This window comes from Cyprinodon tularosa, unplaced genomic scaffold (genome assembly GCF_016077235.1).
Source record: "Cyprinodon tularosa strain WSP-4 unplaced genomic scaffold, ASM1607723v1 ctg416, whole genome shotgun sequence".
Taxonomy (NCBI): domain Eukaryota; kingdom Metazoa; phylum Chordata; class Actinopteri; order Cyprinodontiformes; family Cyprinodontidae; genus Cyprinodon; species Cyprinodon tularosa.
In genome coordinates, this window is record NW_024039137.1 from 228,977 (window position 1) to 251,789 (window position 22,813).

The following is a 22,813-nucleotide window of genomic DNA, read 5'->3' on the forward strand; positions in this document are numbered from 1 at the left end:
TCGGCAGGCATGCATTTCTCGGTATAACACCGGGAAGAAACGTGGAATTATTTATTTGTTAGTATACTGTCATTTTGTTCCACAATCCATTCCAGTAGGTGGCAGTAGTGCGCTTTTAAACTGTTTGCCAACCGCCATTAAACATCACAGAAGAAGACTGCATTCTCATGTGAAACTGGGGTGTATTTTTTCTCCCAGTCAGCAGGATGCGCTATTTTTCTACGCTACTATGGAGGGCTGCCAGTTGTAGAATCACTAGCTAACAACAACAGAAAACCCCGGTCGGCAAACGTTCTAATTGGATCCTCCAAAAACGGTGAGTTTTTCTACACATGAGCCCCCAAGCAAATTACATTATGGGTTATGGCGTTCAATCAAACGTTGAAGACTATTAATCGTACCTATTTGATTCTGTGGCCAAATCCCCAGCTTATTTGTTTAGTTCGGGTTAGCTGCTACTGGAGTGAGGCTAACAGACTAGCTCGATGGAATTAGCTGCCATGTTACCGTTAGATCACGATGGATTATAGATAGGATTTGTGTAGTTTTAACAGTGTTAAACACCGTCTTTTCTGATTAGATTTATATTTTAATTGCTCCCTTAGTCCTCGTTGGTGTTTTAAATCGGGGTTAAGGGTATAGGCAGTGTGTGTTGTTGGCAGTTAACTACCTGCTCCGCCTACAATAACTCACTACAAAGTATGTTTCAATTTAAAACGTCACAAGGCTAACTTTCATTTCAACTTCATACATAAAATATTAGTTTTCATGTAAGTTGCGCCTGAGGTTCATGTTATATATCAGAAATGAGACTTCCTGCCATTTTATATACATTATAAAACTCCATCTTTATGTGTTTATTATTGGTTTATGTTAGGGCTTGAATGATAGTGTTTTACATCTTGAGTAATTTCTAACAAAGCTTCTAAATAACTGACTCGTTCTGCTGCTATCAGGTTTAATGGTTCTAGGAAGATAGTATGTTAAATTTTAGTATGAATCACTAAATACACTGAAGCACAGCTATCAGTTTATCACCTTTATTATGTAGATAGATCTACTCTGTTATCTATTGGTGATATTTAAAAAAAGCTGAATCTACTAATTCATAAACCTGTATCATGGCAGCAGCAGCCACACTGATCCATACTCCCCTCACTAGTGAACAGGACCCCAAGATACTTGAACTCCTCCATTTGAGGTAGGAATGTATGGTTTTTCATCTCTTCTTCACAAACATCCTTTGTGTATTTTAAAGATCGAATTTAGCTACACAATCTGGGAGGTTCACACACAGTAATCTCCAACTCAGCCTTAGAATCACACTTTTGTACCCAAAACCCCAGCTGGTTCAGATAGTTACTTCCCCCCCTTTTGAGCCTAAAAGGTAACATTTCCTTCCTTATAAATGTTGACACAAGAACTGGACTCACCACCACCTGGGGTCATTAAACACTCAAACCTGAAGAGGACAAGCCACCTTTTTCCGATCGAGAACCATGGCCTCTGACTTGGAGGAGCTGATTCTCATCCCGGGTGGTTCCCACTGTGCTGCAAACCACCACAGTTCTGTTGGTCTTGTCAGGAAGGTACCAGCAGACAGGCTCGGACTGGGAAGAATTTTCGGCCCTGGCATTTTTCCGTGCACACCGGCCCAGTCAAATGCGTGCGTCTCAAATGTGAAACACATTACGTATACACATTGTGGATCTATCGTTAAGCATCACACGACAATCATCACCAAGACTTGGCTTTGGTTATTAACACGGACACGTGTTACGTTCACATTCACCACATCAGCAGGATTGCCAGATGTCACTGCGTCCCGTTCATAAACCGCCTGGATATACGAAATCTCTGCCAATTTGAACCAAAGTCTATGGATCTCTTAGGCCATAAATCTTTTTACCCATAGACGGCCATCCTTAACTGCCAGATTGGGAAACATCCCAACCTGGCAACAATACACGTAGGACCGGAAACGTTGGCCTTTAGATGCAAAACCCCATCATGCACCGTGACATATTTTTGCAAGATATTCAAGCATAAATTTGTCAAATATAAGAGGAACATTGTAGTTTGGTTTAAAGAAAGCATTTTAGTTTTTTTTCTAATTTAGTTTGTTGCAAGGATTTTACAGTTTGAAGATATAGAAAATTGCACCATATGCCAACCCTCACAAGGATGTGCATGACAAGAAAGGCCTATATATACTGCATGCAAGTTACTGTCACAGGTAGGAGCTTCGGCTGGAGAGTAAGTGTGGCCGGTATGATTTAAGTAATGCCGGCCCTCCTACGCTGAAATTTGGACCGGCCCGTCGGGCAAATGCCTGGAATCACAGATTACCAGTCCGAGCCTGCCAGCAGAACTACATAATCTGCAGAATGTAAGAACAAAATCTGCTGGTCGGTAAACCAGACCCCCTCTGGACTTTGGCTGCACAATCCTGTCCATAAAGGTTATGAACAGGAGCGATGACAGTGGGCAGCCATGCCCATGTAGACCGGTTGGGCAAATTTTTATGAAACCTGCAGAGATTATAAAGTTGGTCCTATGTTTCCCGGCCAGGATGAAAAACACACTGCTCCTCCTTAAGCCAAGGTTCAACCAGCCAGACTGTCCTCTCCAACATAGCCTTCCGAATGAGGCGTTTGCCAAAATAAAACATTTCCTGGCTATTTTTTTTTAAAGCCACCACCTTTTTTTTTGTTCATTTAGCAAAGACCTCATGGCTATGTCTGAACGTCCGACCTAATCCCTAAATCCCTATGTAATTCCTATAATATCTATATTTTTTATTTAGCTATGGCTTTCTGAGCATGATCAATACGAAGCTCCTACTGGGTTAAATCACTAAGACAGGACTGAAGAAATGTGCCTATTTTAGATTTTACATGTGAGATTTCAACTCACTTTGGAAGCTGTTAGAATCTCTTTTGATTTAGCCTCCTGTCTAAACTTAATAACCAGTCTTGTATTACAGCTGATATAGCCTGACGTTGTTGTATTTTTCAGAGTTTTCCAGTCTGTCTTCTATACATGCTGAGTTTAAACAACAAAAAGCCGAATCAGCAGTTTAGGAGAGTGCCGGATTTTATATTTTATCCAGTACTTTAATTTATATTTTCTCCATTTTGTGTTTTTAAACTGCTTATCTGTAGTTATTCTGTAGTAACACATTCCACAATTATTTTGTTCAAGTTATTTTTTTGGCTCTGGAGGTTTTGATTATTTCTATACTGAGTTTACTTCTAGTTTTAAATTGGGTTTTAGACTTTCAGGCAACTTTATCACAGGGCCTTGTTGGATGAAGAATTGGTAAACTTAAGCGTAGTTAATGTCTTAAAAATCATAATTTAGTCTTTGATTAAACAGAACTTGTCTATGCATATAAGGAGGTAAAGTGAAATAATACAAGTATAATACAAAAACAGGGTAAACTGTATTTTGAGATAGTGTAAAAGTTGTGCTAAGGCTCATGTTTTTCATCTCATCTTCCTGCTTCTTTTAGAAACACAACAGTCTGGTTTTACTGCAGCTTTGGCCTCTCAGCTTAACAATTGATCTAATTTAACAGTTGAGTATTTTTATAAAATAGTGATGAATAGCCCTTAACTCAGAACGACATATTTTAGTCCACCTTAACCCTCCTAACCTCAGCCTGTTGTGGCGTATGGGCAACAGATTGAGGCTTTGACACTTAATAAAATTTGGTTTTCTATTTACAAGTTTTCAATAATTTCATTTCTCACTCATGGCAGGGTTCTTTTTGAGATGTAAATCTATTTTCTTTTTTTCTACATATTCTTCTATAGAAATGTACTCATGGTCAGAGAATACTTATTATTTTTCTTTTTAGTAGCACTAGAGTACTGAGATAAAGGTTGTAAAGTTGACTAGAGAGTAACAACCCTACTTTGAGTCATAGATGGTGGAGTTTAAATCAATATTGACTGGAAGAAGTGACTACTGTATTGCTGTGATTTATCATTCTAAAGGGTAATATATGTACAGCATCTAAGGCGTGTTCTTTTCCACATTTTGCTATGTCACAGACACAAACCTTATGGGATAGATAAACCATCATACAAATATAAAGCAGATTTCAGCCATTGATATTTATTCTGCTAACTTACATTGAATGTAATTCAGAATCCAGAGATATCTTCACTGTCATTTTGCAATTTAATTTAGAACGTCACAGTTTCCACAGCATGAAGGAGTAAAAGCAATTCAATAAACAACATCATGTGAACATTCAAAACCTTACATAATCAGTAAATACAGTCCACCTAATGGAGGACCAGGGGAGTCACTGAATAGGAAAAACATGACAATAAAGGTTAAATCATCCAATTTTAAAAGCGTTTTCTAATAAATAAAGAAAAGTATTAAAGAGGAATTGGGGAAATGTATTTATTAATTCATCACTAAGTACTGCAATTCAAAAAGGTATTTTCAAATTCTATCGCTAAATGGATATTTAAATCCACAATTAATAAATGGATTATGAATACTTTTCCAAATAACACTTTTAAAAAGGCAAAATACAACTTTTTGCAGTTGCATTTTCTTTTTACTTAATCTTTTGATCTTTTCTGTAACCCTTCTGTTCCCTGAGCGCACAGGAAATCAGTTAAACCAATCACAGTTGCTCCTCAGCTGTAACCAGCTCTCTCATTGGTTAGACACTCTTGTTTCATAAAATCAAAAAAAAAAAAAAAAAAACGCTGCGGAAGAGTTTTTTTTCAGGGTTAAACATCCGATTGAGCTTTTTCTAATCCTTTATCTAGAATTTAATGCAAATTAATTGATTGACCCCATGGGAAAGTAAGTATCAAGTGTGAAAATCTACATCCATGTAAACTGAGCAAGATGTGCATTAGAATGAGAACCAGCCAAGAGGATCAGGTTACCTCTGGAGGAGCTGCAGTGATCACCTCTCATTTTAACTGGTCCACATGACAGCAGTTAGTTTAAACTTTAGAGAGCGGCATGAAGGAAACACTTATTTAAAGAAAGGCAAAACTCCAGTTAGCAGTTTGCCATTATTCCTTATGTAGAAACTATATATGCAGATATAGATGATTTGATCAGATAATGTTAGATAAACATTTCTACCTTAATTTAAAACACAGATTTACCCAGACACAAAAGTCAAAAGAGTAGGAATTCTTCTTTAGGGTATATGGCTAATAATTGATTTTTTGGAAAGCATTTGAAATTGAGGTTAATTTCTCCAATGTGAGATTAATAAAGTTTAATTATTTACAGCCTGTTGCCCGTCTGACACATATGGTTTCCTCTTTTTTCCAGCATTTCCCACTCTACTGCCTAAAGCGATGGCTTACGAGCGCAATTTATGTTTCTTACTAGAAATAACGCCAATAATTTAATGGGGAACAGACGTAACTATTAAGATTTCAGTTATTTTAGGTGGTTATATGACAACTGTATAACATTTTGTTCCAAGTGGAGCCCAGATACATGTGTATTTTTAATTATATATTGCTGTAATAATCTATATTTACATAAGAAGATTCAGCCTGAAATTATGCAGAATTTTATATTCTAGTGCAAAAAACAAAGGATGCAGATACGTGGTGTAATTTTAGTCTTGTGTAAACCCTTAAATGTAACACACAGGATGAAAAAAAACTTTTCTATAGAGCTTGAAATGTCCTGCAGGAGTATTTAACCTTGGAGGTCAACAGAGAGAGGACTACTGCTGGTCCCAACCAGGTGACTGGACACATTAGATATGCATTGGGGTCGTTCCTCCATTTAACCTCCCATGTGTGGTGAAAAGAGCAGGGTTTAAGTTTGGAAGTACACACAGGAGGTGAAGGCTGGCTGCTAATGCTTTTCTGTTTTATTTGTTTTTTTTTTTTTGCCTGGTCGCTGTAATTGTAGGTCCACACAAAGTCAGGAGGGGGGTGGGGCTGCCAAGGCAAGCTGATCGCTGTAGCAAAATCAATAGTTCATACTTCACTGAGATTGAGTTTTTAGGAAAGGAGAAGCGCCGTGACCAAGGGCAGAATATGAAATCGCTTCCACTGAGACCGAACGTGCTCGCTGCTATCGATCCCCGGCCCCTGTACCAATTACAGTTTTAAGGTTTGACTGTTGCTTACTGCAGTCCTCAAAGACCGAAGCTTTGGAAACAGACATTGTGTTCACTGACACTTTGACAAGGGTTGCAATTTTTTCATCTCTCTTGGAAATTGCGCTCTGAAATGCCTTTATCCTTTCAGCCTTTAATTTAGAGCTGGGATTGATTTCTTCTTTCTCATGTGAGGGGAGTGAAATGTCGATGAAAAGAACATGACTGTATTTTTCTGTCCAATATGTTTTCAAAATTCACATTTCTTTACTTGTTAGATTCTTTTTTTTTCTACCTTCAGATCAGAAGTTTTGGGTTTTTCTCTTTCTGAATCTGGTTGTTATGGGCTTTGCTCCAAAAACAGTAGCAAATCTTGAAAGTTTTCTGGACCAATCTTAACATGAAATGTAGCCCTGCTCATTTAAAACTGGATTTTATTGATTCTATCTGTAGTATGCAAATCTTTTTAGTTTCACTGTCACTTTCTTTTTGAGAAACGTCCACAAACGCTTTGCAATATTTAACAAAAGAATCAGGTTTTGTTCAGTGTCCTTAATAAACACGTCTTGTGTCGGAGTAGTGGGTGAACGTCATTGTAGATTTACCTAAGCGTTAGAATCGTCTTTTTTCATAATCATTTATGGAAACTGTTTGGGCTTTTTTCTCATATAAACAAACTCTCCTCTCCACCGGAATAACCTGTTTTTAATGTTTATTCCTTTTTTCACTTCCTTATCTTTTACTTGAAAGCTGTAGAGGTTGCGATTGTGTTTTAAAGCAATGAACCACTTTCAGTGGCACCAGCAAATTGACTTTCGCCAAATATATTTTTGATATATCTATCTGTTGGTTTGGGATTTTTTTTCTTTTGCACTTTTTATTGAGAAAATGTGGGAATATCTGCTGTAGTATTTTAAATCTTCTTGTATTAAAATAGTAATTTTTCAGCCAAAAAAAGGTTTTAGCAGCCAAGAACATGTCGGTGTAAGCGAAGTACCAAAACAATCCAGTTTTCCAGATATTGCTCCTTCTCTGATTAATTGCAAAAGCTGATCCTTGGAATTCTTGACCGGCCAGTCATCAATCAGGCTGGTCCTTCTTTAAATCGGCTAATTCCACACAGACTACTTATGAAGTAGTCTGTGTGGAATTGTGTCCCTCAGCTGGCCTGAGAGTGCCTCGAGTTTCCCCTAGCAGAGCTGGAGGAGGTGTCTGTGGAGAGGGAAGTCTGGGAGTCTTTGCTGAGACTGCTGCCCTTGCGACCCATTCTCAGATGAAGTGAATTGAGTAGATTATTTTCAAGTCAATATACAGCGCTTGGTGCATATTGGTGCTCTGTGCGGGCTGCTATCATCAAAAACTCACCTCTGTAACTTGAAGGTTAGGGAATGAGCCATTGACTCAGATCTCTGCTTTACAGCAGTCTGAGCTCCCCTTAAACACAAGAGCTGTGAGGTAAAAGTTGTTTTTAGGCAAAAAAAAAAAAAAAAAAAAAAATACAATAACAGATATGTCCCTTACCTGATCAGACATATTTAGTTCTCTGATATGGGATTTAATCTAGTGGACTGAGTGTGGCCTAGTCTTTGCATGTAGATCAAGGACATCTTAAAGGTATAGTGGAGGATGTTCTTTTTTTTTTTTTTTGATTAGATTAGATTCAACTTTATTGTCATTGCACATGTACAAGGCAACAAAATGCAGTTTAGGAGAAGTGCAGAAGTGCAATAGCAGCACATGCAGGATAAATAATGGTTCTATAAATACAGGACATTGGTTCTACTGAATAAGTATATTGATGAATACCATTTCCAAGTGACTCTCCTAATTGTTAATTGCGCGCTCCAACATGCATTTAATAGGCTGTCCATCTCGGGAGGGAGTGCAGGGTTGTACATGTGCATTTTATTTTATTTTTTTGGAGAGGGCAGTTTATATAAAAAAATGTCATAGAATCCTCCACTATTACTTTAACCTGCTGCTCCAAAGTGGATAAACCTGGAAGTTTTATCCACTATTGCGCCCCTAGTGGCTAAAGTGCACTGTTTTACTTTTGCGGAACAAGGAGTCCTTATCTATTATTATTATTTAAAAGGAAACCTGAATGTGTAATAACACAGTATACTATGTTTATATGTCAAATTATCAAGGGGGTGAAAACTAGCTCTTAATCTGAGGCTAGCACTCTTTCATATCAACCATGCTTCAGTTTTCTTCTGAGCATATTTGCCCTCTTGTCCACTGTGAGGAAATGTTATAATTCTCTATTAAACTATATCTGCAGGAGGTCAGTCAATTAGCTTAAGAAAAACCCTTATTGGTCAGAACTAGGGCTGAAAGAACTTATTGGATTAATCGTGATTAATCGATTATTCAAATAATCGTCAACTAATTTAGTAATCGATGAATCGCTAACTGGAGTATTGAGACTCTAACACATGACTTTAGCTGACAAGAGCAACCCACTTAGAGCAGTATTTATACCAAAGCTGTATGAAAATATATAAATATTGTGCAATTCAGATAAAAAAATGTTTTCGTGTGTCAATATGCTCTATCCAGACGTTTTTGTTTCACCAGGTTTAATTTAATGAAAAATCATCTTTAAAGAGCCTTTTGCTATCCAATTATTAATCGCTATATCTATAAAATAATCTACAGATTAATCATTTTGAAAAATAATAAATAAACACATTAGTTAAATAAAATTAGTTGCAGCCCTAGTCAAAACCAATCATCTATATGTTTTATAGAAAACAAATTGATGATCAGATGTTCTTCTTTCTGTAATGTAGAGATTTTGGTATTATCCATTTCTGATTTTACACACATGATAAAATTATTGCCATATATAATATTATAGTTGGTAAGGAAAGGATTTGTTTACATGCATGAAGTGGAAGTTTATCAGGACAAAATGGATAAGCTGGCTCCCTAAATAGAGGTCAGATTTCAGAAAGACTAGGGCTATATAAAAAAATCGATTTAATCGATTTTGGATCGATTCCTGTACATTTTTGCAAAATCGAAGTCTAGGGAATGAGATTTATTAATTTTATAGTCACCCACGTGGCGTTCACATTCAAATAAGCAGGAAAGATGCACTCAAGATTACTTCAAGCCAGACAGCTGCAAATATAGCCAATAGGTTGACTGAAGACATTAACAAATGGGGGCTGACCAGCAAACCCCCTTTAGTTGTTACAGACAACGCTGCAAATATGGTTTGTGCATTGAAGATAATGCAGCTCATGAATGTCTGCTGTGTCACGTCTGCTTGCTCGTGAGGCTTCACTTTTTTACTTTTCACAAACAAGTTTGGACTTTTGAGACAGTTTTGTTCGCATCTCATGTTTAAACTGTCTGATTTACAAGTTTGCACTTTGTGTTTAATGTGACGGGGAAAAAACTAAATACATGAGTTTTCTGAAACACAGTTGAACCACTTTCATTAATGTAAAAACAGATTGAATTGATTTAGAACTGTATGAATCAAAATCGAATTGATTCAGGACTTTGGCGAAAATACCCAGCCCTAATAAAGAATAACTGACCTTGAGATGGGGCTGTACTTTGCTTTTGGATGTAAAGTCTAACCATAAAAGATGGCTTTTTTTCACAGGGTTTGATTGTAGTGTGTGTGACAAATCAATACTTGTGCCGTGTACCTAACTTTATTAGTTTTACCTTACCGTGTTTTTGTAAAAGTTTGGAAAGGTTGCAAACTTCTAACAGGAAAGACCGTGACAGGAAAGCAAGCTTAACATTTTCTCTTTAAATTCTCCTTGCAAGTCTGAAGCATTCTTAATTCTGTGAAGGATTCTTTTTATGTGCCATATGAAAAAAAATGGTTTTATGCTCTGGCAGTCAAGTGTTTTCTTCCCTTTCTGCAAAAAAAAACAAAAAAAAAAACAGTTCTGCTCTCTAATTTCTTTCTGAATCAGCTTTTATGTGTTCTTCCTTTTCTGCAAAACGATTTTAAAAAAAAATCTTTATTAATTTTTTTGTTTTAGAATCATGGAACTGTTTTCCCAGTATGCTAAACATGCCATGCTTAGGTTGCGTTGTTAAATATTGTTTGATTAAAAATAAATAAATCTGCAGGTGTTGGTAGCAGGTTGTTAAATGAAATTTGCTCTCCTCGACCAGGATGTACCATCAAAAAATAAGATGAACAACGTTTTAGTTTACGATTTGCTTCTGCTGCTGTAAGAGTTGTGGATATACAGTAATAATAGATGAAGCTTAACCCTTTTAACTCTGTTCTGTCTGGAAGCCCAACTTTTCAATGCGGAACACATTCTCACTACTGTGATCTAGACACAGTTCTGTATTTGATTCACTTTCATACCTTTCTTTGGTTTCCTTTTGTCTCTAACCTCTTTTTCTATCAATCTATTTTGGCGAATGGTTCCACAGATGGTGTTCCATCCTACATTCCCCTCTTGATTTTTCATTTTGCTCTAAGATCACTTTTGCCTTTCATCTTCTTCCTCTTTGCTTTCTTCCCCAATCGTCTTTACTCTCCATCTCAGCTGGTGAAAAATTAAAAGTTATTCACTTAGTTGTATTTAGTTTCACTATTTAAAAAAAAAAATCAGGAAAGGGATCAATTCGCTGTGATCCTGATTTTAATATCTGACTTTAAACTATTGGGTGATCAGTGTCGATATCCTTATCAATAGACCCTGTATGTTATATAAAGGTTGGGTCAAAAATACAGAGTATAGTACCAAAGTATAGATATATACTAGGGGTCTGCAAAATAATCGTCATGATGATGCATCGTGATTCTAATTTCCGTGATCTACTGCATCGATTCTTGACGCCAAGTATCGATTATTAATTTAAAAAAATTAATAAACAAAATTGCATGAATGGTTGGCGAACATCAGCCAAAAACAAGTGGAATACAACTTCCAGTCCAGCAGATGTCTCTGCGGATGTGTTGACGCCCGCTGCCTTGTGTCACAAGCATTTTTCCGGCCGCGGGATACTGCGCCGAGTCATTCAAAAACAAAACATGGAGGAGAAAATATTGCAATGCATCGCAATAATTCAAGTATCGTGATGCATCGTGATAGAATCGCATCGTGGCCTGTGAATCGTGATTCGAATCGAATCGTGACTTCTTTGGCAATACCCACCCCTAATATATACATTGTCTTTTCAGCTCTTTTCTGTGTTGATTTATTTCTTAGGAGCAATCAGCCGACTCCAACCATCACTTTCAGTCACATTTACACAAACATAAGCAGTTTTAAATGCTTTTATTGAATTTTAGAGACCTGAGTTCAGAATCTGTCAGAACTGATCTAAATTGGTTTGCTTATTCCTCCATTTAGACTATTCATCTCTTAATAAACTTAATATATGATTATTAAGGTGAGCTTTGTGTGGTGTGTGTTTTGCTCTGCTTGCAGTGAATTTTCTCCTCTTGTCCTTTTACACGCAACTATTTATCACTCTTAAACAGTTTCCTGCCCAGTGAAATATGATCATAATCTACGGCCACATTCATTAGTTAATGCTCGAATCTAACTCCAGTTTAGAAGAGTTAAGTGTTACTTTCTGAAAAGGTTATATTATTACCTTAACGCTGTTGGGTTTTGTTGCTCATTGCTTAATCAAATTCATGTTTTATTTTCTATTTAATATAGGGCTGCTACTAATGATTATTTTTCAAAACGATTAATCTGTCGATTACAGTTTGATTAATCGAGTAATAAGCAGATTGCCAAAGATTCTCTAAATAAGATTTTTTATGAAATTAAACGAGGTGAAATTTACAGTTTTCGACTTGGGGAGTTATGAATAAAGCATACTGACAGACAATTTTTTTAATGCAAAATGTTTAAATATATATATATATATATATTTTTTTTTTACAATCTTTGTATAAATACTGCTGTAAGTACGTTGCTCTGTCAACTAAAAGCATGTTTTAGAGCGTATACTCCAGTTAACGATTAATCGATTACTAATTTAGTTGATAATTATTTCAATAATTGATTGATCATGATCCATTTGTCCTAATTTAATACTTTTTTTCCAGTATGCAGGTTAAACCTAGATTTAGCAACCTGCGTTTAAACTTTTCTAATTCCTTGTTTGTTTATAGTTAAACTCTTGACACTTATTCGCCAATTGATCTTAAAAAAAAAAAACCCAGGACCGCAGATCAACTGTTGCTCTCCAGTGGGACAGCGAAAGTTTATCTAATGCTACAACAGAAATTCATTATTATCTTAATGAAAGATGCACTGCCTGTGAATGACTGACTATTGATCTGTGTCTGTTTGAAGAGGACAGCCTGCTTCCAGCTGGGGTTCCCTGATGCAGATGGACATGAGGGACGAACATTGACTTTTTGGAAGGGCTACATTCCAACTCCTCCTCTTCACTCTCTAGTCCGGCATCATCCTCTGTCACGCTGGCAATGTCAAGGGTCCCGAGTCCCCCTCCCCCCGCTGAGATGTCCAGTGGGCCAGTTGCTGAGAGCTGGTGCTACACACAGGTAACATGACTTTAGGTGTCAGAAGTGACTAATTTCAGCTTTGTAAAGTAATTCTAACCTTGCTATGTGCTTTGTTACTATAAAAGATCAAAGTGGTGAAGTTTTCCTACATGTGGACCATCAACAACTTCAGCTTCTGTCGAGAGGAGATGGGCGAGGTCATCAAGAGTTCCACCTTCTCTTCTGGGGCCAACGACAAACTGAAATGGTGAGTCAAATAACCTGTTTTAAAACACAGAGCAGAGGGTGAAGACATGTTTGTTAGGCAGCAAATTAAACATGTTCTTTATACTTTTCAACTCCACCTTCCAAAATGACAAAACCCAGGACAATGAAGGCTCCTGAAAGGCACTGTTGCTACATCATAATGACACAACTCTCCACCATATCCTTATCAAGAACGCTTTTAAAGCACCAATACACAACACAAGATTCTAACTGCGTATTTATTTGATATCAGGTGTTTGCGAGTGAATCCCAAAGGCCTGGACGAGGAAAGCAAAGATTACCTTTCTTTGTACCTCCTGCTGGTGAGCTGTCCCAAAGCGGAGGTGCGAGCAAAGTTCAAGTTCTCCATCCTCAACGCCAAGGGAGAGGAGACCAAAGCCATGGGTAGGCAAAGCCTATAACCGGAAGACATTATAAAGACATTATTGCCCTTTTAAGACCTTACGTCTTTTATTTTATACTATTTCTTATTCTCTAAATCTCTTTCTCACTGCAGAAAGCCAGAGGGCATATCGCTTTGTCCAGGGAAAAGATTGGGGTTTTAAAAAATTCATCCGGAGAGATTTCCTCCTCGATGAGGCAAATGGACTTTTACCTGACGATAAGCTGACACTCTTTTGTGAGGTACCTGCCCCCCTCCTCGCCCATAATTTCTGTTTTTCAGTATCATTCATCACAGAGCAGTTTTGTTGTATTTAAGTGTCTTTATTTTTCTCAGGTGAGTGTTGTGCAGGACTCTGTCAACATATCTGGTCAGAACACCATGAACATGGTGAAGGTACCTGACTGCCGGCTAGCTGACGAGCTGGGTGGCCTCTGGGAGAACTCTCGCTTCACAGATTGCTCCCTCTGTGTGGCTGGGCAGGAGTTTCAGGCACATAAAGCCATACTTGCAGGTAAGTCGGTCCATAAACAGAGGCATCTCATTGTTATTGAAGTATTGTCAAAAAGGTCAGTAGTTTAATTCTAAAATTGAAACAAATGGATTTAATACAGAGAGAATGAGATGGTTTAGGATTTAATTTCTATTAATGATGATCATTTTCACTTGAAGTTAGAAAAATTTTCCCCCAAACTAGAACATTACATGAGAGCAATAAAAAGGGTTTTTAATTAAAAAATGTCAGCCTACAGAAAGAGATGAAGTCAATATCTTCATAAGCTTGACAACAGAGAGATGTAGGAAGTAGAAAAAATCTGGTACAGGTCTTCACAGACGTTAGATCAGATCAAACATGGTGGACCTGCTGCAGCAGCTGGTATGGCTCCACAAATCATCCCCGACTGTGAAAAAACACCTCAGGAAACTTGGATTCTTTCCCCTCTTTCCCCCACATTTTGGGACCTGAGTTACCAAATTAAAGGCTGCATTTACTTCTATTCAAAAGAGGAAAGTGGAAAACAGAACAAATCTGTGTTTTAACTCTTGCCATGAGGTTCTGCATTCAGAAGTGGCTTGAAACAAGAGAAAAAAGTTGTATCCTTGGTCCTGAATGGGGTGTAACAATACATCAGTCCACATCGATACTTTGATCTATTAACAATCCACATCTTTGTGAGATGCATCATTATTTTGAAACTCATAAGTAAAGAGGCCCTAGTAAACAGGTGATGTATTATTAATATTATTTTGTGTTAAAATTAGAAAAAAAATGCTTTTGATTTAATCGCCTATAAGAGCTCAGCAGTGAAATAATCAAATCATAGCAGAGTTGTCTTCTGATTTAGCCTTTAAAGATAAATAAGTGTGTAAGTTGGGCAGATTATATTGCATCATATGAATCGAAAACTTGTGATTTGGTTGATTTTGAAATCATATTATGACAGATTTATTTATATACATATAGTATTGTGACCAAGCTACTGATTTACGTCTCTGGATAGGTTCTTCTATAGAGCTACTGTTTACACTGTGATAATCTCCTCCAAACTCTTGAATGAACTTTACTTCACCGTCCTCTTAAAGCTCTGGTTCTCTCTCTTGTTGATGTATCAATTTCTACCTCATTTTTTCCATCCACTATTTTTTTTTTATAATTATTCTTGGCAAATACCAGCTTCATTAGATTTTCACTGATATTATGCAGGCTCTAAACCTGACCATAGCAAAAGGTTTAAAGGAATTGAATTAATAATCTTTGTTCTAATTATGAAGCCATAAAAAACATTTGGTTGAGACAACCGGCTGAGAATGGACACATTATATAAAGACAGAAGTAGTTATTGGGCAGAGTGGACGTGTAAGTAAGTTTGGGAGAAGTTTGAGTTAATTAATCATAAACATGGTCAAATTTTGCCTTTTCGGGAGCTGCAACCTCTGCTGATTGAAGCTGAAATGAATGAAACTTGTTCCCTCAGAGGGACTAAGGTACCAAGGGTGTTCTAGCCCTAGTTCACGGTTCACGCCTCAGTGAACAGGACATCTGGTACACCCTGTTGGATGGCTGATTGGGAACTGTGAGTGGGATCACTATAAATGCTGAAGAAACTGAATAAAGGGAAGAAAACCAGATTTATTTTCTCTTGCAGTTCACTAAAATTAATGGACATTGCCCTACCGTCAGCTGGTGTTTCTCACTGCTTACCATTGCAGCATCAGATCACAGTGCAAAATCTCCCAGAATTACTTCTGTGGGTCAGAAAAATAGTAGTAAGCTGCAGGACTAAACTGTTGTGAGGAAAATGCCTCTGAGGAAAAGTCAGAAGTGACGCTATTTTTCCAAAACAGCAATTAGTTAATTCTTCCCCCTGTTCTCTCTCTGCTCTCTTGGCTATGCAACAGGCTCATAACTATAGGGTTGTGCTCCAGCATATGTGTAGTTGTACACACTTAAAGTCCAAATTAGCATTGTTATCCATGGTTCACTGCTTTAAATGTAAGCAGTAAACAGGCTCTCTACATGACTGTTTTTAACACGAAATTGAAATTTTCTTACAAAATCAACACAAAAATCCTAAATAGTTCAAATAAATTTTGAGTTAAAAACCAATTTATCACAGATTTTGAACTGAACTGTGATAAAAGTGAGCCTCTAACCTGAAATCTGCTCTTTAAAGTCTTTAGAAGTTTTCCTGTGTTCGCTTGTGTCAGGTTGTGTGGAGGTTTCTAGAAGATCCAAATGCAGAGACTGAAGCTGAGGTGGTTTCTTGCAGATTTAATGCACGATTTGAGGCAAAAGAAGCAAGGTCCAAACACAAAATACAGTCAACCAAAAAACAGGGGCCATCAGTGAAAACACACGAAGAGCCAAGAAACGAAGAGGAACCAGCAACGAGTAACTGAACAGGAGGTGCATATATGGGAGACAGAAACAATGAGGGAGCTAATTAGCAGACAAAGAACAGGTGTGAACAGAAGACTCTAGAAGGGAGCTAGGAGGAGACCCACACAGAGAGTAAACAACAAATACATAAGAACTCAAATACAACCAAAAACTCCAAAAAAAGTAATTTGGATAAAAAACAAAACAAAAACAAACAATCAACTGGACTTTGTTTCCAAGTTTCAAGACGTTTCGCTTCCCATCCAGGAAGCTTTTTCAATTAAAAATGTCAGAATTAGCACTGAGTTCACAGTTTATATAGTAGCCCAAAAACTTGTTTTGGCTTCGAAAACATGCAAATCGAACCAATGGGGGGGTCGTTTGGGTTATTTGTTATCCTGCAATATCTGATACTGGTCTATGTCTCTGAACGGGGGTCATTAGGGTCCATTGTCTGTCTGGCTGACCAGGCAAGATGTTTTTGTCCCCTGCATGGGGGTGGGGGTTGAGATGATAGCGGGAAGGAAGTGCTATATTTTGGGTTTTTGAGAACTGAAACCTGAGTTTACCCCCTCTGGTTGGTTACAACTAAAAACAACTCAAAATGGAAATAAACCAATGAAAACTCAAAAAGAAGACTTAAACAGAACCAAAACCATGACAATTTGTTACCGTTCATATTATGTCTCTGATTTGTCATAATTTTTCCTCTTCCAGGGAGGTTGGCTTGGACATTAAGCTACTTGGAGATGGTCTAATGGCCTTTACATTTTTAATGCTTGTTAATGAATTTATTTCTAATCAACTGAGACAACTCTTTCTTTTGCTTCTTTTGGTCCATGTTGAGTGTGGTACTCACCATGTCACCAGACACACCTTGATTTAACGTGTCCCTTTGGTTACATTATCAGTTTTTTCTAGGTGTATCATCTGTTTGTTCAGGTCTTTTCCATTAGTTTATAGTTTAAAATCATTCTGTTGAAGCTTGGTTTAAATGCAATATCTGAATTTCTTTTGTTCATCATTAGAGAATGTCTTTGCATTATTACTTTTGTCAGATTCAATTTGTATCTGTGACCATTGTGGGTTGCAACAATTGCGTCCACGTGTGTAAAACATCCTTTCTAGAAAAATAGTCTAAAAATGTTGCATGTGAGAAATACAGCATGGGTAAAAGTAAGTTACCATTTTACTTATGACGTTTACTAAAAACCACAAATACAAACTTCACGTACTGATTTTTTTTCCTCCCATTTTAGCACGTTCGCCTGTATTTAGCGCCATGTTTGAGCACGAGATGGAAGAAAGCAAAAAGGTGAGTTTCCACCCCCAAAGTAATATCAGAAATAAATCAGTTTTGTTCCCTGATTACTGTATGTCTTTCTTTTTGTCAAGTAAGTCAGATGTAGAATCAAATTTAATCACCAAGTTTGTTGAACAAACAAGGAATATTACTTTGGTTGCCATCGCTCACAACATAAATAAATACAAGTGAAGGATTGGGTGCCATCGAACAGCTGCAACACAAAGGTGTTTGCTGAAACTAGATGACAGTGGAAGCCAGATGCAATTGTCCTGCTGCACTCTGGGGTCAGGACTCATCCCTCACTGTCAGAAATGTGGAAACAGAGAATTGCTTTTTCTCCCCATCCGTTGTCCACTTTTGACTGAGAAATGCAATTACAGCAATGCTGATGTTTTTTATTTTTCTTCTTACATTTCAAAACACACAAACACATATGTATGTGTGTTTATATATTGTTCTTCCCATGTTGAATAAAACATGAAACCATGCAGGAAGCTTAGATGCACAACATAAATTTCAGATCTAAAGCAGGATTCTATTCTGTGGTTCCACATCCAAAAATACTAAGAAAATTCCTTTGTGATGTTCTTACAACCTGATTACACAGGCTGTTGCACAGATTACAAACTGTTATAAATCTGTTTTTCCTCCTTCAGAATCGTGTGGAGATCAACGACGTAGAGCCAGAAGTTTTCAAGGAAATGATGTGCTTCATTTACACAGACAAGGCTCCAAACTTGGACAAGATGGCTGACGACCTGCTTGCAGCAGCCGATAAGGTACTTAAGGAACACAGATACAATATATATTGGAATTAAGGAATTTCAGCAGCAAGTATTCTTCTCTTGTTCTGTGTGCTATTAGAAGAGGTTTTACTGCTAACATTTTATTACATACCTTAAAAACACATTGGAAAATATTTCTTGTGTGAAATATTTTAGATATACCAATTAAAACATGTAAAAATACATAGTAGATAGGTTTCAACTAATTAGGGTCTCATTTCAATGTGTTTGTATACCAGAGCTGCACAGTAAGTTAAGCCTTTAATCTTAATTAAAGTAAATTTTTGTGTGCGATATCAGACAGAATTGGCTTTGGTGAAATATTCGGTGAGTTTCTACACTGCTAATAAATAAACACCCTTTATTTATATGTTTAGCAGCTAAGATGCTAAAACTCCCAAAGAGCGTTGGAATAATAGGATAACTTAAGAGAAAAATTGTTGGGTGTGGCTTTAGGTTGATCATAATCAATACCGTTATTGAATGTTTTCATATCAAGACAGACAGGCTCCATCATTAGCAGCTGAACATGCAATGGTTGCCTCCTTAAAAGGCAGGATTTAATATTTATGAATCTAGATTTCATTTGTATTTATAGGTGGAAAAACTGTTTTTAAGCTCTTTCTTGCATAAAACAAGTTGGGTGGGGGGGAAACAACTTGACAACAGTACATTTCTACAGATTTTTCAAAATGAGTGTTATTTAATGAAAGCTACATGCTTTAATTTTTTTTTAAATATTAAACCATTTTGTTTGGAATACAATGTTAAGTGGACAGACATACAAACCACATAGACATTTAAAGAGATTATTTGCCTCACCCTTATGTCATCAGCTAGAGGCTGCATCTCTTAGGCTGATGCTAAATGTTTATTTATTAATATAAAACTAACGAATCACCACTTGTTTTCTTAGATGTTTGACTATATTTGATCACCATAAAATAAAAGTCAGCTGAAAGAATGAGTGACATGTTGTCCCTGTCTTTCAGTACGCTTTGGAGAGACTAAAGGTCATGTGTGAAGACGCTCTGTGCACCAGTCTGTCCGTGGAAAACGCTGCTGAGATCCTCATCCTGGCCGATCTGCACAGCGCCGACCAGCTCAAAACGCAGGCAGTCGATTTCATCAACTAGTGAGTTCACACACAGAAAGGAGCCTTTCGTCACATGTAATTGGGCGTCCAGCACCTCCATGGGGACTCACAGGTCCACCATGTTCTCTAGTTTGTCAGTTGGTTTCATCTCGTTTCTCCTTCATTCATCGTCAACTCTACCACTACCCAGTCTCACATCGGAAACTCATCCTTCGGTGTCTTTGTCAGAGTTACTGATATAATTTAATACGTGTAACGATGAACTAGTGGGTTTGGTATTATTAAAGGAGGCCGGATGTTCCTGAAGGATCAGGGCACACTGACTTCTCACTAGGCCTGTTGACACCTCCTCGGTTGCCTCAGACGGATGTGTGATAATGACTCTTATCACGTGTCTTTGCAGACTTCTAGCTCACACAGACTTTGTGTAGGATGGAGAAGATGATGGGTCAAAAATGTATTTGATTTACTGCTATTTACTTTGGACATAAAAAGACAAAATGTAATGGAGAAATGCAATACCCTTTCCTCGATAGTTGCATCAATAAATTTGGTCAGAACTTTGTACTGATGCATAAAAAAAGCTATATTTTCCACCATAGGTGGAACTGAGTGGTTTTTGATGAGCTGCAGGATATTTTTGCATTAATATGGGCTGAAGAGAAAAACTAAAATTGTTTGGCGTCTCTCTGTCTCTCCTCCAGCCATGCAGCAGAAGTGATGGAAACAGCTGGCTGGAAGTCTATGGTTGCATCTCATCCACACCTGGTGGCTGAAGCTTACCGCTCCTTGGCCTCCGCACAGTGCCCCTTCCTCGGACCCCCTCGTAAGCGCCTCAAACAGTCCTAACAGCCTCTCGCAAAGAGCATCAATACACACTCTTATTCGCACACATATACACACACAGAAGCAGTAACACCCAAGTCTGCCCCTGCTCCCAGACACACAGGGATAACCGTTCTCCTCGCTGTTACCTACAACACTACCTAGAGCCTCCCTGACCCTTCCCCTCCTGGCCCACCCAGAACCTGCTGTATGTAGTCTTTTTAAAGATGGAGGAAAGAAGAAGGAGGAGGAAAAGAAAGAAACCTGGGATTGTGAAGTGGATCTTTGCTGTTTACAATAAAACCCGCCGCACCTTGTCCTCTTACTCCTCGGCTCTGGCTTAGTGAGTTCTGACGTTCTTCTCTTTCTCCGTGTGTCCTTGGAAGTCCCACTAGTTCCTACTTTGGAGTCTATTTCCGATGAAGAGCGGACACACAAACCCGGCCATCACCAACTGGCTCAAAACTTTGAGTTTTTGAGTACAGTGGCAAAGATTTTTTAAAAATGTCTGTTTTATTATAAAACAGGAATCCAGTAAGCCCCTTCCAAACTAAAGGAACCACTGGCCTGTGATTGAGGGCTTCAGTTACAAACTAGAAGCCTCACCCCAAGGAAGACAACCAAGGGCTAGTCAAGACGAAGACATGGGATGCAAAGAAATAAACAAAACCTTCCCATTAAAACTTGGAAAAGTTGCACTAATGCCACAAATCAGCCCTTGCCGACTCTTAACCAGCAGTAACCTAGAAATACTGTAGGCAAGCACACAATGAAGCGAGCTTCATGGACTTTTAAACCCAGCTGGACCACCACCACAAAGTTCCCTTTAAGAAGATCTATCAGCAAGTGACAAAAACCACACATGTACGCCTGCATAGAACTGTCCGAGCTTCACCTTGGTCCTTTTTACTTTCTTAGCTGGCAGGAAAAACGAAGCATAAGTAAAGAGATAATAGTAACGCACAACTGGATTTCGTTCTTGGGGGAATTTGTGCTTGTGTGTCCTTACCCATGAAGGGACAAGAAAATGTCCAAACTACCCCATCAGGAGAGGAAAACCTCCAGGAAGGGGTTCAGCCAGACATGTCGATGTTCTCAGATTTCCTTCGTTTTCCCTCAGAGCCGTTTTATTTTTGCTTCCATAGGAACATGTACAGACACTTGTGTTTTTGGAGCGAGAGCATTTTCAGCTGTCAAACTGAAAGACCAGACAAGATTTTTCTTTGCAGCCTAAAGACTAAAGGGAAATGAAATTGCAATGAACACGTTTTAATGTTCAGAATATATCAATTGTAGACAAAGTAAACGTCTTGAACCACAGAATACAGTCATTGTAAAAAGAAAGTACACCCTCTGTCAGTTCTTGGGTTTTATTGTTTACCAGGTTCTGAAATTATTTAAACCAAACCATTATTTATTTAACAAATATGATGCCAAAATGGAAAAGGTTTGTTAATATGAATTAAAACCCAATAATGCTAAATATGTACAAAATAAGTAAAACCCTAGAATTTAAGGGGTTGTACTTTTTCTTGTATTTTTTTTTAAGTTTTTAACCCTGACTCTACATTTGAAGTTATCATTTCAACCTGATGGAAAAGGGTAATGATAGAAGGAACCGTTGTTTCTTTTCCTGTAGATATTTCTGATTTTGAGAAGTGACACTTAGCTGTTGCCATTTTTTGTTCCCAGAAAAATAAACCACAACTATTTTGTATTGAATGTGGTCCTGACCTTGTCTTGAATTTTTTTTTATATATTTTTTTTATATGAAATAACATTTTCACATTTTTCTTGAGTTATATGGCAGCCTTCACAAATGCAGAGCTTAGGAAAAAGAATATATAACCTTGGCTTTTGTTGCTCCTCCTTTGTTTATAGATGCAGAAAAGTGAATTTATCTCTTTCCAAAATCTTAATCTCACACTAAGAAATTGGGGGGATTCCAGACTTTAATTTGGGTAAACGTATTCAGATTTGAAAAACTAACAGGTCCTCTATAGATGAATGGACTATTATTGTTACTTCCCTTCTGCATATGTCTGATTGGTCTGTATGGAGTGAGCAATCCCTTGTTCTACTGTTTCCAAACAGTTGCTTTGTCTCTTCTGAAAAAGAGATCCAAGAATTTAGTTTAGTTTACCTTCTTTTCCCCCTGATCACTGTGGATATTTATATCCCGACTTGTAAAATGTGATGGCTTACCGATTAGAGAGGTGGAGGAGAATATGAGAAAACAATTCAATCACGTTTTACAGCCGTAACTTTTTCCTTTCTTTGAGCTGGGTTGTAAGATTATTCTTTCAACCCAGCTCACGCTTCTCTCTGCTTGTCTATTTACCTCTTTCCTGTTGTAGAAATGTTTCCAAGTAGAAGCAGTGGTAGGTTAGGAAGGAAAACCAGTCCTCTCCAACGTAAAGATGTTTACTTGGCTTCCCATACAATGGCCAAGCTCTATTAGCTGTTGGGTTTACATGATTAATTCAGAGATGTTTATTTTTTTATTCAGTTTTAATTGATAAATTGTTACATATTCATATTTATCCTCTAATCTTTTAAAGTTATTTCACATCTTTTCCAATTTGTTCCCCCATTTCCTACAACAGTGTTTAAATAAACATAGCTGTTCTTAGTGTTTATCTATTTTTACTAATTCGTACTAGTTCTTGTCATTTTATCCGGGAATC

The 22,813-nt window shown here is 37.5% G+C and overlaps 1 protein-coding gene across 1 annotated transcript; it reads left to right on the forward strand.

Moving 5' to 3' along the window:
* The first annotated feature begins 157 nt into the window (after positions 1-157).
* On the forward strand, positions 158-21,848 carry LOC119792241 (speckle type BTB/POZ protein). The gene is made up of 10 exons (XM_038298804.1): positions 158-316; positions 12,412-12,623; positions 12,710-12,831; positions 13,084-13,235; positions 13,348-13,475; positions 13,570-13,747; positions 17,374-17,429; positions 18,077-18,199; positions 19,198-19,340; positions 20,006-21,848. The coding sequence occupies exons 2-10, from the start codon at positions 12,546-12,548 to the stop codon at positions 20,148-20,150; spliced, it is 1,125 nt and encodes a 374-aa protein (XP_038154732.1). The 5' UTR covers positions 158-316; positions 12,412-12,545; the 3' UTR covers positions 20,151-21,848.
* Positions 21,849-22,813: the final 965 nt, after the last annotated feature.

Bases quoted from the DNA above. Each gene is read 5' to 3' on its own strand.
- LOC119792241 (XM_038298804.1), top strand. From the start codon at position 12,546: ATGTCAAGGGTCCCGAGTCCCCCTCCCCCCGCTGAGATGTCCAGTGGG. The intron at 13,748-17,373 runs GTAAGTCGGTCC...CTCCCATTTTAG, and splicing joins ACATAAAGCCATACTTGCAG to CACGTTCGCCTGTATTTAGC. The intron at 18,200-19,197 runs GTACTTAAGGAA...CCTGTCTTTCAG, and splicing joins TGCTTGCAGCAGCCGATAAG to TACGCTTTGGAGAGACTAAA.